The sequence below is a fragment of the Balaenoptera acutorostrata genome, chromosome 15 (genome assembly GCF_949987535.1).
Source record: "Balaenoptera acutorostrata chromosome 15, mBalAcu1.1, whole genome shotgun sequence".
In the NCBI taxonomy this organism is placed as follows: domain Eukaryota; kingdom Metazoa; phylum Chordata; class Mammalia; order Artiodactyla; family Balaenopteridae; genus Balaenoptera; species Balaenoptera acutorostrata.
The window spans coordinates 75,619,405-75,633,947 of record NC_080078.1 but is presented as its reverse complement, the minus strand read 5'-3'; the positions used below and the strand labels follow the sequence as shown (position 1 = coordinate 75,633,947).

Genomic DNA, 14,543 nt, shown 5'->3' with positions numbered 1-14,543 from the left:
GAAAAAGTATTTGCCAAAATGTATTTGAAATTTATGACAAAACTCTCAGAAAAATAGAAATAGAGGGGAACTTGATAAAGAGCATCTATAAAAACCTACAGCTAACATTATACTTAATGGTGAAATACTGGATGCTTCCCGCCTAAGATCAGGAACAAGGGAAAGATATCTGCTCTCACCAGTCTTATTCAACATAGTGCTGGAAGTTCTAGCCACCGCAACAAGGCAAGAAAAGGAAACAAAAAGCATACAGATCAGAAAAGAAAGAATAAAACTGTCCTATTTACAGATGACATGATTGTCTAAGAAGAAAATCCCAAGGAATCTACCAAAAACAAAAACAGAAAACCTCCTAGAACTAACAAGTGAGTTCACAGGATACAAGGTAAACATGCATTTCTATATGCCAGAAATGAACACATAGGTATCAAAATTTAAAACACAATATTGTCTTTTAATTGCCCAAAAAACTATACAGATAGGTGTAAACCTAACAAAACATGTCCAGACCTGCATGCTGAAAACTACAAAATGCTAATTGAAGAATATCTTAAAAAGTGGATAAACATACCATGTTCATGGATTGGAAAACTCAACACAGTAAAGATGCCAATTCTCCCCATACTGATATATAGGTGTAATGCAATCACTATCAAAATTCCAGTAGGAATGTTTTTGTAAATATAAGCAAGATTATTCTAAAGTTTATGTGGAACGAGAAAGGAACTAGAATAGCTAAAACAATTTTGAAAAATAATAAAATGGAATGATCAGTCTACTGATTTGAAGATTTATTATATGGCTGCAATGATCAGGACCGTGTGGTTTTTGTGGATGGATAGACATATAGATCAATGGAACATAATAGAGAACCCAGAAATAGACCCACACAAATATGCCCAACTGATTTTTTACAAAGGTGCAGAAGGAATTCAGTGGAGGAGAATAGACTTTTCAACAAATGATGCTGGAGCAGTTGGACAGCTATAGGTGAATAAATGAACCTCAACCTCTTGAGGAGGAAAGTATGGGCTTTGGATTCAGACAAACCTGACTTTGAATGCCAGCTTTGCCACTTACCACTGTGTGGTTCTGGCTTTAATAACCTTTTCTCATAAGGTTTTTAAACCTTGCTGAGCCTCAAACCCAAGCCTAGAGCTCATCAATGACACATTAGGGATGCTAGGGAAATAGAAGGTGAATGAATGGGCTACCATTTAATTTACTAGGGTACGTTCCCAAAATGGCCAGCAGAGGGCTCTAGTCGCACATGAAAGACTCCACCACGTCTCTGCTCCGACTGAAAGCGGTCTGCCTTCCAATCCCCACTCTCACTTCAGCCACCCAGTTTCATTAACCGACATTAATGCACAGTGCTGGGAAGACATTTTTCACAGTTACGTGTGTCACTGCGTTTCTGTCAAACGTATCAGATAATTTAAGTTATAATACTGCTTTTTTCCTGCCTGCTTTAATTTTTTTCTTAACGGAATAGACATGCATTCTCAACGGGGGCAATATTGCCCCCAAGGGGGTGAAAGTTTGTTCTTGGAGCCTGAAAAAAAATCTTAGCTATTACAATGGTTTGTGGCTCTCAAAGGACCATAGTACATAAACAGATATGCAGTATATCTGTGGTATTAAATTTTTATGGGGAGGACAATTAGGAAAAATAATATCTAAAAAGTCCCCTTGGAGGAGCTATAACTTAAAAAAATAAAGGTTGGGAAACACTGGAATAAGGGGAGATGAATCAAGAGAAGATGCCATCATTGTACCACACCTGAAGTTAGGGACACGTAGCATAATTCTTTCTCCTATAATTTGGGGACAGCCATGGCAGTGTCCAACCTCAACAATTCCTAACTGGAGGTCTTGTCATTGTTCAGAATGTCCCTCTGCCCCTTTCCGACTCCTCTGAGAGACACCACTTTCAGTGATTCAAAAGGAGTCTCTCCTGGGAGGACTTCTTCAGAGATGCCACATGCCCTCACCCTCCCACCGGAGTTGCCAAGATTGAGCAGAGGAGGGCCAGATGGCACAAGCAAGCTGAGTGAGTAAGCAACCCTGACCCCCATTTCATCCACCTGTTGCCTGCCCCTTGGCTTAAACCTATGGCTGAGGGAATTCCCTGGCTGTCCAGTGGTTAGGACTCCAAGCTTCCAGTGCTGGGGGCCCGGGTTCAATCCCTGGTCAGGGAACTAATGTCCCGCAAGCTGCTTGGCACTGCTAAAAGAAAAAAAAAAAAAAACTATGGCTGCATGCAGTGGGAAGTGGGTCCCTTATGACCAGTTGACAGAGGAGGAAGAAGCCTGACCTTGGTATATGGAGGAGGTGCCCAATTTTGATGGTAGATGGACATATCCATCCATCATGGCCTCAAACTGAGAACAGCATAGTTACCAGGAAGGGCTCAGATCCCTTAGGAATGAGGGTTGAAGGTCACACCACCAGGTAAGCCACCATATCCAGCAGAGGTGCTAAGGGTGAGGGGAATCTAGAACTGACAGTAGAGATTAGAGCTTTTCTGAGCAGCTGCCCCAGCTCTGCACCTACCTCTTGTTACACAAGGAAAAACAAATTTCTCATATGTTTAAACCACTGTGATTCAGTTTCTGTTACACGCATTTCTGGCTGACACAGTATTCCTAACAACAGCATATGCCTGGGTTTTGTTCTCTAATCCTATTTAGCACACCTTGGGTTTTTTTGTTTGTTTGTTTGTTTTTTAATGCCTGTGCTGGGTCTTTTGTTTCTGTGTGAGGGCTTTCTCTAGTTGTGGCAAGTTGGGGCCACTCTTCATCGCGGTGCGCGGGCCTCTCACTATCGTGGCCTCGTATTGCGGAGCACAGTCTCCAGACGCGCAGGCTCAGTAGTTGTGGCTCACGGGCCCAGTTGCTCCGCGGCATGTGGGATCTTCCCGGACCAGGGCTCGAACCCGTGCCCCCTGCATTGGCAGGCAGATTCTTAACCACTGCGCCACCAGGGAAGCCCCCCACCTTGGGTTTTAATAGGACAATTCAGTCCCTTTGAGATTACTGTAAAAATGGATATATTTTATTTTATTCCTTCCATTTTAATTCGAGCTTACTATTTATTTACTTTGTTATTTCTCTTCCTTTTTCTTGCTTTTGCTGGCTTGATAATATGGCCATTTATTATCTGTTTTTCTTTTATTTTTTTTTAAAGTATAATTTACATACAACAAATTGCACACATATTAGGTATACAGTTTAATGAGGGTTTTTTGTAGTTGTTGTTTGGGGTTTCTTTGGCTGTGCCTCACAGCTTGTGGAATCTTAGTTCCCCAACCAGGGATTGAATGCGGGCCCTTGGCAGTGAGAACATGGAGTCCTAACCACTGGACAGCCAGGGAATTCCCTCTGTTTTTCTTTTAGATTTTGGTGTTCTATAGAGCTAGCAATTACCTTTTCTTTTTCATATTCAGAAAAAAAAATACATAATCACAGTTATATAATCTTCCATTATATGAAAAACACCATCTATTTCTTCACATTAAGATGACCGATTGTAATTCTTTTACATCATGCTCCCCAAGCCCCAACGAGATTTAAATGCTTTAACTTTTTTCCTCTCCACCTGCCCCTCCCCAAGTAGCAGGCTGAGATCCTTCAGTATTTATAGTCCCTTATTATTATTAGTCTTCCTTTAGGATTCCCTTTTCCCCTCAGAAGTCTGTAGATATTATTGCATCATCATTTACTTCCAGTATTGCAGATGAGAAGTCCAGTGCCAGGCTCATTGATTTTCATTGTAAGTTACTTATTTTCCCTCTCTGGAGGTTGGTAAGCTTTATATGTATACTTGGTGTTCGTTTTTTTTTTTTTTTTTTTGGTGGGGGGGAAGCTCTGTTTGGAATTCAGTGACTCCTTAAAATCTTCTGATCAGGTCTTTGTTGGAAAATTTTCAGGGAAAATTTCCTCCATTGTTTTGTTTCTTTATTGCCTGCCTTCCACTTCCTCCATTTGATGAATTTCCGTTTTTCCAATAATAATAATTCCAATATTGAATAATTCAAATAGACAGGTATTTGGTTGCCTCCATCATCCCCCCAACCTCTCTGATTTCACCTCATCATTTCCATCTCTTTAAATTTTTGATATGTGTTTTATTTCTCCATTTGGTATTCCACAACCAGTTGCACCAGTAACCTTCCTCTCCTTTGATTCATCTCCTGAAATGTTTAGTCTGAATGTGCGATTTTCCTTCGATCCAGAACATGAGTGTGTGTGTGTGTGTGTGTGTGTGTGTGTGTGCATGCGCGTCACACTGTATCTGTGGCTCCTTCGGGTGTCGTTTTCATCATCAATTTCTGTTCAGATTACCTTCTCTCTTCTCCTGTAGGTTTGTACTGGCTGTTCTCTGTGATGCACCAGTTCTCTCTCTTTCTCATTTCGAAGACCCCGCAGGTACATTGGTATTTTCCTTTGCTGGCTCCCCAGGGTGCGTGTTCAGCTGCTGGGGATCTGCAGCAGGTCAGGCTCTTGAGTCATGGACCGCCCAGCAGTCTTTGCTCTTCTGGGTCAGCAGTGCTCCGGCTGGTGGGTCGCTGGTCCCAGAAGGACTGCCTCTGCTCCTTAGTCTCCTCAGCTGGCATTTGCCCAGGGTCGAAAGGATTGAGCACACCGATTTCCTCCCCCTCAGCTTTCTGAGCATTGGAGTCACAGGGGCAGGTGCACAGCTCCCTAAGGAAGTTCTTGGATTTGCATAAGTCAAGTGTTCCCAGATGTTACCTCTTTCCTTCTGACCATCACTACTGGGGCCTGGGCCTCTGGTGGCCCGGCTCTCACTGAACTCAGACTAGCCCCCAGAGATCACTAGATCTTGCTTCTATCCTAAAACCTCAAAAAATGCTGGCCTCAAAAAAAAAAAAAAAAAAGCTGCTGGCCTCAAAAAATGTTCAGTAGCTGGTTTTAAATTGAAAGATGAGGGCAGCAAGGGTGTATTCAAGCAACCATTTCCCCAGAATTCAGAGGATACTTCCGTATACAGTAAGTCCTCTACATAGGAACCTTCAAGTTGAGAACTTTCAAAGATGCGAATGTGCGTTCCATCAGCATCAGGCGTGAGTGAAATTGCAGCTCACCCTCCATATCCTACTGCTGACGATCCTTCAGCTCTACCGTCTCCCACCTTCTCTCCCTCCTCCAGTCAGTAACTCTTCTTGCCTGTTCACTTGATGCCAGCCCCTGTATGCCAGCTGTTGTACTGTGCTACTGTACTTTTCAAGGTACTATACTGTAAGATTAAAAATGTTTTCTTTATTTTTTGTGCTTGTTTTTTATGTACTATTTGTGTGAAAAGTATTATAAACCTATTACATTACAGTGCTGTATAGCCAACTGTGTTAGTTGGGTATGTAAGCTAACTTTGCTGGACTTAACAAATTGGACTTATGAACTTGCTCTCAGAATGGAACTCATTCGTATGTAGGGGACTTACTGTAGTCAAAAGGCAGAAATACTATAGGCCATTTCACAGACTATAATGCAATAAAACCAGAAAACATCAACCAGAATAGCCAAAGAAGAGACAAAACCTCACCACTACCAAGATCCCTATAGACATGAATATCAAAAATTCACTCTTTTAGCTACCATCAGGTTAGAGAGAAAATCAGAATAGAAATTATAAATTATTTTAATGAATAACAATGAGAACACAAAATATAAAAATCTTTGAAGTGTGACCAAACAAAAATTCAAAGGAAGAATTACAGATTTAAATAACTTTATTAGAAAAACAAATAAAAGATTTAAAATAATGAAGAGGTCCCAGGGAAAGATAGCAGATGAAATATTCAAGTCTAATTTTGGTCCCACTGAGATGCCTATTAAAAATAGAGTAAAGGGATTTTATTTTCACCTTTATATTTTGTAAAATTTCAAATCCCCAGAAAAGGCAGAAGAATGCTACAATAAACATCTCTATACGAACTATTTAGATTCACCAATTGTTATGATTTTGCCATATTTGCTTTATTTCTCTCTCTCTTTTTATACATACACATTTTTTTTCTGAATCATTTGAAAATAAGTTACCAATATTATGACCCTTCACTCATAAGCATGTATTACTTAAGAATAAGGGCAATCTACAAACTCAAATAAATAAATGTTTCTTCAAATACAGAATGTACATTTTTATACATACATGAGCATTTACTAAAATTTATCACCCACTTGGCTATAAGGAAAATCTTGGAAAATTCAATAAATTAGATATTTCATAGGCTATCATCTCTGCTCATCATTCAATAAAAATGAAGTAAATGATTTTTAAAGTCACCAAGATATGCTAACTGCATGGAAATTAAGTCTAAGAAACACACTGTTTGGGAACACTTGAATCAAAGGAAAGAAAAATGAAATTACAAATTATCTAGAAAACAAAGAAATGGAGAATTCTTCATTGGAAAACTTATGGGAGATAGAAAAAATTTCAAAGGAAATTTTTTAGCCTTAAGTAACTTCATCAATAAATGGAAAGAACTTGATACTTTATATGATTCAGTTTAAGCATTGCTCAGATCCATAGCCACACGGTACACCATACTCTTCTTCCCCACCTGTCACCCCCTTACTTTCTCTGTCCCCAGGCACTGCCCTGCTTCAATGAACAGCTGCCACCTTGAAAGACTGACTTGTATCTTCCCTCTTAGAGCAGAAATGAGGGCATCTTGTTCTTGTATGTGCTCCAAGGTTACAAGAGGGTGAAAGCAGATCTGAATGGTGCAAGGGGTAGAATTGCTAGCCTTAGGTTATGCACCACCACAGGATCTCTGTGGCGTTCCCCCCTCAACCCCACTACTCACCAACCTCACCCCTAAATCATTTGCCTTGACTCCTAGATGGAGAGGCTCTACAGGGAACAGCAAGCTATTTCCTGGTCATTAAGCCAGGTCATGGCCTCTGCCATCGACTGCACTAAAGACTGAGGAGCCCCACAGTAGCACAGACAGAAAGGGAGAGACAGACCACTATATGCAGTGGCCAGATTGGTCCAGGAGGCTCTGGCTTCCCCAGAGGCGAGGTAATACTGCCTGGATGCATCAGGTTAATGCCCTGTGGGGCAGACTTTGAACCATAGGAGATGGGGGACAGGAAGGACCCAATGGATAAATTCTTCTCACCTTCTCCTGCTGAGGGATGCTCCAAGACAGAGGAGTTCATACAACCTCTCTGAGGATATACTGTGAGCCCAAGGAATTAGCCACACTGGTTACAAAACTGTGAGCCTCTCAGGAACGCAGCCTCTTACCTTTGCTCTCCTCCCTCCCTTCCTCACTTTTTCCTTCAACCTGGTTTCTGTTGTTGCACAAACCCAGTGAAGTGTCAGCACGTAAACTTTTGACACAGCCTCTATTTTCTGGGGAACCCAGGCTAAGACAGTAGTCTCCTTGAGAAATAGAAAAAGAACAAGAAAATAAGCTGAAAAAAAGTAGGAAGAGAGAAATCATTAAGATGGAAGATATTTTTTAAATAGTAAGAAAAAATAAATCCCAAAGCTCTTCTTGGAGGAAAACCATCCCAGTACACCAGTCAGGGTTCTATAGTGAGTTCTATATTGCAAAAGAAGCTGATTCTGATGATTAAGGAGCAAGCAAGTTTTTTAAAGAGATATCGAGTAGCTCACAATGTCATTGTGAGGGCTGAAAAGCCAGACTCAAGGTTAAGCAATGCCCCGAACCATACCCAGTTCTTCCCTATGAGGAAACTGCTGCTGCTGTCACCACCCTCCCAAAGCCAGGACCTTGACCTTGAAACCACTGTCGGGGCTGCACTGTCAAAGCTCATTGCCTGTGCCACCTGGACCCATGGAAATGGAAACTCCACGTAGAACCTGATTCCCTGTGTAGCTCACTTCCCATTCATTCCATGAAGGTCAAATACACACATCCTAATGGTGAGGGAGGCTGGGAATTTGAGTTCTGATGAATAATTTCTCCAAATATAAAAGGGCTATTCAAAAGATGACGGGAAGTGATGAATCAGACAGATGTCTACTATAAGCAATAAAATAGATACACCTCTCAGGAGGCAGATAAAAGATAAGTGAAAGAGAACAAAAATGTTTTAAAAATAGTTCTGGCATGACTGATGATCTGGAATAGTGCTGTGCAATGGGAATATAATGTAAGCTGTGTATGTAATTAAAATTTTTCTCTGAGCCACATTAAAAAGTAAAAAAGAAATATATGAAGTTAATTTTAATACTTTATGTAATCCAATATATCCAAAATATTATGATTTCAACATGTAATCAATATAAAAGTCATTAATGAGACATTTTTCATTCTTTTTTTTATATCAAGTCTTGGAAATCCGGTGTATATTTTAAACTTACAGCCCATTTCTATTCAGACCAGTCACATTTCAAATAACGTAATCATCACACTCAGCTAGTGGATACCATAGTGGATAGTGTAGAGATTGAAGAAATAAAATCAGAACCCTATTTCACATCATTTAAACAAAAATAAATTCCAAATGAGTTAAAGGCAAATCTAAAAAATCAAACCATTAAAATCTTAGAACACCTGTAACACTATACCTACTTAGCCCTCAGTCAGATCTTGTGACCCATCTGCAATGCAGATGGCAGATAAAGGGTTAATATCTATATATACAAAGAGCATTTGCAAATTAGTATCAAAATTAAACTGGCTAGACACTACCACTAGTCTATTCATAGAAGAACAAATCCAAATGGTGAATAAACCTAAAAAGATGTTCAACTTCCCTAGGAGACAGGGAAATGCAAGTTAAATAAAAATGAGATATCACTTTACTCACATCACACTAGCAAATCAATCGGGAGCGTGATAACACCTACTACAAGCTGGGAAGGAACTCTCTTCACCACATTCCAGTAGCGATGACCTTGTTGGAGAGCGATCTGGCAATGTATATCAAAATAAAACAACTCCACATATTCTTTGACCCAGCAATCTCATGCCGGGGAATCCATCCCATTGAAGTAAAAGCACCAGAATATATGTGGCTGTGGTTATTCACATCAACAGTGAACATGATTGCAACAAAACCCTATAAACAAAGTGTATACTCAGAAGAATAGTTGAATACTTTGTGGTACCTTTATATCATGACATGTCGCACAGCCATTAAAAAAGAATTTCTTAAACCTCTATCTAGTGACTTGAGGGAACTTTTATCTTTCATCTCTGCAAGAGGCAGAGAAATGTACTATAAACTGCGGTTCTATTTCTGTAAGAGATACGGACAGAAATCTACATAGGTATATACATTTGCATCTGAGTTTACGAGCATGAAAAAATATAGAAGAATATGATCCATCTGCTAGCAAGGCTACCTGGGAGGAGGAAAAGCAGATGGTACAGATGGAGAGAAAAACAGGAAGGGAGGAAAGAAAATATGAGAATAGGAGAAAAGTGAGAAGGGGAGTTAAAAGGAAATAACTATTATTTCAAATAAGGACAATTTTTGTAAAAGTTATCACGTGTGTGTGAAAGGGAAAACGTATCTCCATATAAATCTATCTTGTTAATCATAGTAACACCTTACTTGATTTTTTGACTACTCGTTCTGTGGATTTCTAACAGGTAAGTTAAAGTTTCTCACAAAACTGTGGATTTGTTGTTTTTTCTTGTAATTCTATCAGGTTTAGTATTATATATCTCAATTCTATGTTACTAGGCACATAAAAGCACAAAGACTAAACTTATTGGTAGATTAAATATTTCATCAATATCTGTTTTTGTCTTTTCAAATCATACTGATTATTTTTGCCTTGAAATCCATTTTGCCTAATGCTAAAATTGATGCTTTCCCTTTGCTGGCATTTGCCTGGAATACCTTTTTCCATCTCGGTATTTTCAGTTTTTCTATATTGCCCTGTTTTTGCTGTCTCTTATAAAACATCACACAGTTTGACTTTTTAAACTCAATTCAAGAGTCTTTGTCTTTTAACAGTGAATGTAATAGATTTACATTTATTATGGTTATTGATATATTTGCACATGTTCTACCAATTTACCATGGATTTTCTATTGCATATGCTGTTTTCATGCTTCTCTTTCACCCCTGCTATTTGGTTAGTTGATGGCATTTTGTTTGTCCTCAATTAATTTTTCTTCTGATGACTTGGAAAATATATATTGTTCCTATTATCTTTATATCTTTTTTAAAAAAATTTTTTAGATTGATTGATTGCTATGTTGGGTCTTCGTTTCTGTGCTAGGGCTTTCTCTAGCTGTGGCAAGCGGGGGCCACTCTTCATTGCGGTGCGCGGGCCTCTCACTACCGTGGCCTCTCTTGTTGCGGAGCACAGGCTCCAGGCGCGCAGGCTCAGTAGTTGTGGCTTACGGGCCTAGTTGCTCCGCGGCATGTGGGGTCTTCCCAGACCAGGGCTCGAACCCGTGTCCCCTGCATTAGCAGGCAGATTCTCAACCACTGCGCCACCAGGGAAGCCCCAATCTTTATATCTTTGACACACATAGTTAAGCATATTCTTAATCAACATCTAGAGTTAATTAACATCTGTATCTTCCCACTAAATAAAATGAGAATCTTAGCACGCTTTTACTTTTCTCGCCTACCTCCTTCCCAGATTTCATACCTCTCCACCCCATGTTATCATCTCAGCTTTTAGTTAATTATTATAAGTAAAGATATTTATTTAGATTTAAAAATAAACCTTTCCCAGCGGCGTGCTGAATTATAAGGCTGTCTGCAGAGATTTGAAAAATGGCAACAAATGAAAGTATCAGCATCTTTAGTTCAGCATCCTTGGCTGTGGAATATGTAGATTCACTTTTACCTGAGAATCCTCTGCAGGAACCATTTTAAAATGCTTGGAACTATATGTTGAATAATTATACAAAGTTCCAGATGGCAACATGGGGATCCCTCATAGTTCATGAGGTCCTTTATTTCTTGTTCTGTTTACCTGCATTTTTGTTTCAATTTATACCTTACATGAAAAAGTACAAAATTCAAAAGGATAAGCTAGAAACGTGGGGATATCAATGGAAATGTTTTAAAGTACTTCTCTTTAATCACTTTTGTATCCAGCTTCCTTTGATTTGTGGAACCTATTATTGTACAGAGTATTTCAATACTCCTTATGATTGGGAAACAATGCCAAGATGGTACATGCTTTTGGCAAGATGGTTTGGCTGTGCAGTGATTGAGATACCTGGCACTACTTCCTGCATAGGCTCTTACACCGCAAAACAATATATAAGCATATCCATAAAATTCATTATGAGTTTCAGGCTCCATTTGGATTGGAAGCTGTATATGCACATCCTCTGGAAACCCTAATTCTTGGAACTGGATTTTTTCACTGGAATCATGCTTTTATGTGATCATGTTATTCTTCTTTGGGCCTGGGTGACCATTCGTTTGATAGAAACTGTTCATGTCCATAGTGGTTATGACATTCCTCTCAACCCTTTAAATCTCATTCCTTTCTATGCTGGTTCTCGGTGTCACGATTTCCACCACATGAACTTCATTGGAAACTATGCTTCGACATTTACATGGTGGGATAGACTTTTTGGAACAGACTCTCAATTTATTGCCTACAATGAGAAGATGAAGGCTGAGAAAAAGACTGAATAAACATCTCACATAAACCTTCCTGAAGATACACATTTCCTGAATTGAAGCTAGTAGCTAACATTGCTTCTGGGGAGTGGAAATAAATATGTCTTGGTTGCTAAGTGATAAAAAGAACATTAACAACTTTTAATTATCTTCCTAGTGGGAACTTTTATATGTTTAAGTACAGTTTCCCTGAGGAAGCTTTAAAGGCCATGTTGCTAACCTCACAAAAAGGATTTAAGTAATGGAAGGAGTATTAATGTAGGTCTTTTCCCCAAGTTGTACTATAGGCCTGAAGCTGAAATTGACCTTCAAACCTTTTATTTTATTTTATTTTTTTAATTTATTTTTATTTATTTATTTTTGGCTGCATTGGGTCTTTGTTGCTGAGCGAGCGGGCTTTCTCTAGTTGCAGTGAGCGGGGGCTACTCTTCGTTGCGGTGTACGGGTTTCTCATTGCGGTGGCTTCTTTTGTTGCAGAGCACGGGCTCTGGGCACGTGGGTTTCAGTAGTTGTGACACATGGGCTCAGTAGTTGTGGCTCACGGGCTCTAGAGCGCAGGCTCAGTAGTTGTGATGCACAGGCTTAGTTGCTCCGTGGCATGTGGGATCTTCCCAGATCAGGGCTCGAACCCGTGTCCCCAGGATTGGCAGGTGGGTTCTTAACCACTGCACCACCAGGGAAGCCCTCCCATTTTCTTTCGTGGGATTCCTGTGAGCATCACCCCAGCATCACTCATTGACCTTGGCAGTGGCCATTTCTTCCTGTAACACCAGTTGAATCCAGTTTGCCAGTTTTTAAACACTTACAGAAGCCTTCTTATGCCCCTGCAGACACCAGCACCTGCTGTGCAGTACCCCGTCCTCAAAGGTCTGCATCCCACCCTCATAGCCCCTCCTCTGAGCTCAGACACCAGCACAAGCTGGCCAGGAACCCCTCCTCAGAGGTTTCTGAAACCACGTCTAAGTTTTAATAACGCCAATGTCTTTCCTTTGTTCCTTGAGCCTTAGGGGTGGTAGATGCTTCCTGAAGTCACTGCCTCTGTGAGAACTTCGAGTTCTTTTGATCCTTTTTTAGTTATCCACTTAACAACTTTATACCTAGCTAACGATGCTTTATATTGATTGATCTCTTTTAAATAACTGGTGTGGTTTCTAACTCCTGACTAGATAGACCCTGACTCATACATACCCTGGAAGGGGTGGACCATCCCCCAGGCCAAGATGTGACCGTACACCTGAATGAAGACATAAAATCTCCAATGGAAGTGGGTGAACTTCAAAAGAGGATTGGTCAGCCATTGAAGACTGGACCAGCGAGAGCCAGCAGCACAAACCCCAGCAGGACATCCTCAGCAGTGACAAGAGGACAAACCATCGTCATCTGTAGCCTGGATGACCGTAAAGAGCTCTGTTGGAGGATGAGCCCACCACTCAGCACGGCGACCAGCTAGATTTAGTGCTTCCTTGTGTACAGGAGCGCATGGCCGCTCAGCATAGTCTCATGAGCAAAGCAAAGGGTTAATCTTACACAGGTTTGGGGAAGAGTCTGCTTTGGGACTGCGTTGGTTCCAAAAGCAGGAGTGGGGTGATGCCAGCCTTAGAAGCATGTTCATTTCAGTGAATCCACTGCAGATTGGCTGGTTTTCAAAGCACAGACTGTCACTGATTGGTTGGTTTCAGAGGCAGGATCAGTGACGTGAGTTGCCCTTGACCTGTTAGACAGGTTTAAGACCAATTCTGTTGTTTATTTATTACTAGGACTGTAGAAAAATCAGTGTTTTCCTAAGAGTGTACAGGCTTTTTAATATTCACATCCCATTTGGTCCTCCTGCTTCCATCTTTGAATCCTACCAGCCATTCTCAACACAATCTGATCACAGCACCCAAGAGATCTTTTTGCAAAACTCAGATTGGATCGTGTCATTCCCCTGCTTCCAACCCTCTCATGGATTCCTGTTGCACGTAGAACAAAACTGAAACTTTCCACAGCAGAGCTGACAAGACCTGCATTAGCTGGCTTCTCCCTGCCCTTCTCTTCCCTTTGTTTGATCTAACGACCCAGTTCAAGTCAGGATCTCGCCTACCTCCAGGGCTTCCCACGTTGCTGGCCCTTCTGCCTGGAACACTCTCCCCTTCACCCTTCACCTGGAAAACTCCTATTCATCCATCAAGTCTCAATATAATCACCTCCTCAGAGAGGACCTCCATGACTGTGCAGTCCTCCTGCTTTAGTTGCTGAAATGTGGGGAAATGAGCCTAATCATTCTCCTATAACATTTATCCCTGTTTATAATAACACATTTTTAAATTAATTAATTAAGCTAGTTATTTGCTTGTTTGTTTGCTGTCTATCTTCCCTGCAGGGCTCTGAATGCTCTGAGGGCAGAGACCACGTTTGTTTTGCTCACCGCTATACAACCAATGGCTGGCGTACACCAAGCACTCAGCAAATATTTGTGGAAAGAAAAGATAAACTCTCAAGTAGGGAAGTCTTCCTACAATAAACAGGAGCCCCTCCACATGGTCTCCTCCCCCAGCCAGAACTCCACGGCCAGGCCCTCTAGCAAGATTAATTTTCTGGCCATGGCATGCGGGATCTTAGCTCCCCGACCAGGGATCAAACCTACGACCTCTGTAGTGGAAGCATGGAGTCTTAACCACTGGACCTCTAAGGAAGTCCCAAGAGTGGGTCTTCATTTCTTCTATCATGGCCACCTCAGCTTCTCAAGAAACAGGCACCTGCTCCAGACAAACCAGGCCAGTTCAATAACACTCATGGAGGTGTTTAGGGAGCAAAGGAAGCACCGACCAGTACAGGAACCCTCACCCCACACCCAGGCTCTGATCTCTAGGGCTGGGCTTACAATTAGAGGGATGAAGGCAAGGGATGATGAGTTAAAGGGGCCCTGGGTCAGCAAGGCTACCTCACTCT

At 41.0% G+C, this 14,543-nt stretch overlaps 1 protein-coding gene and 1 pseudogene across 1 annotated transcript in view; both read left to right on the top strand.

Moving 5' to 3' along the window:
• Window positions 1-12,858, top strand: part of ZNF334 (zinc finger protein 334) — a 57,477-nt gene extending 44,619 nt beyond the window's left edge. The window contains exon 7 of the mRNA XM_057530180.1: window positions 12,779-12,858. Coding sequence (XP_057386163.1) covers window positions 12,779-12,838 — 60 coding nt within the window. The 3' untranslated portion in view covers window positions 12,839-12,858. The remainder of the gene's footprint in view (window positions 1-12,778) is intronic.
• LOC103012418 (methylsterol monooxygenase 1-like) lies at window positions 10,711-11,888 on the top strand (annotated as a pseudogene).
• Window positions 12,859-14,543: the final 1,685 nt, after the last annotated feature.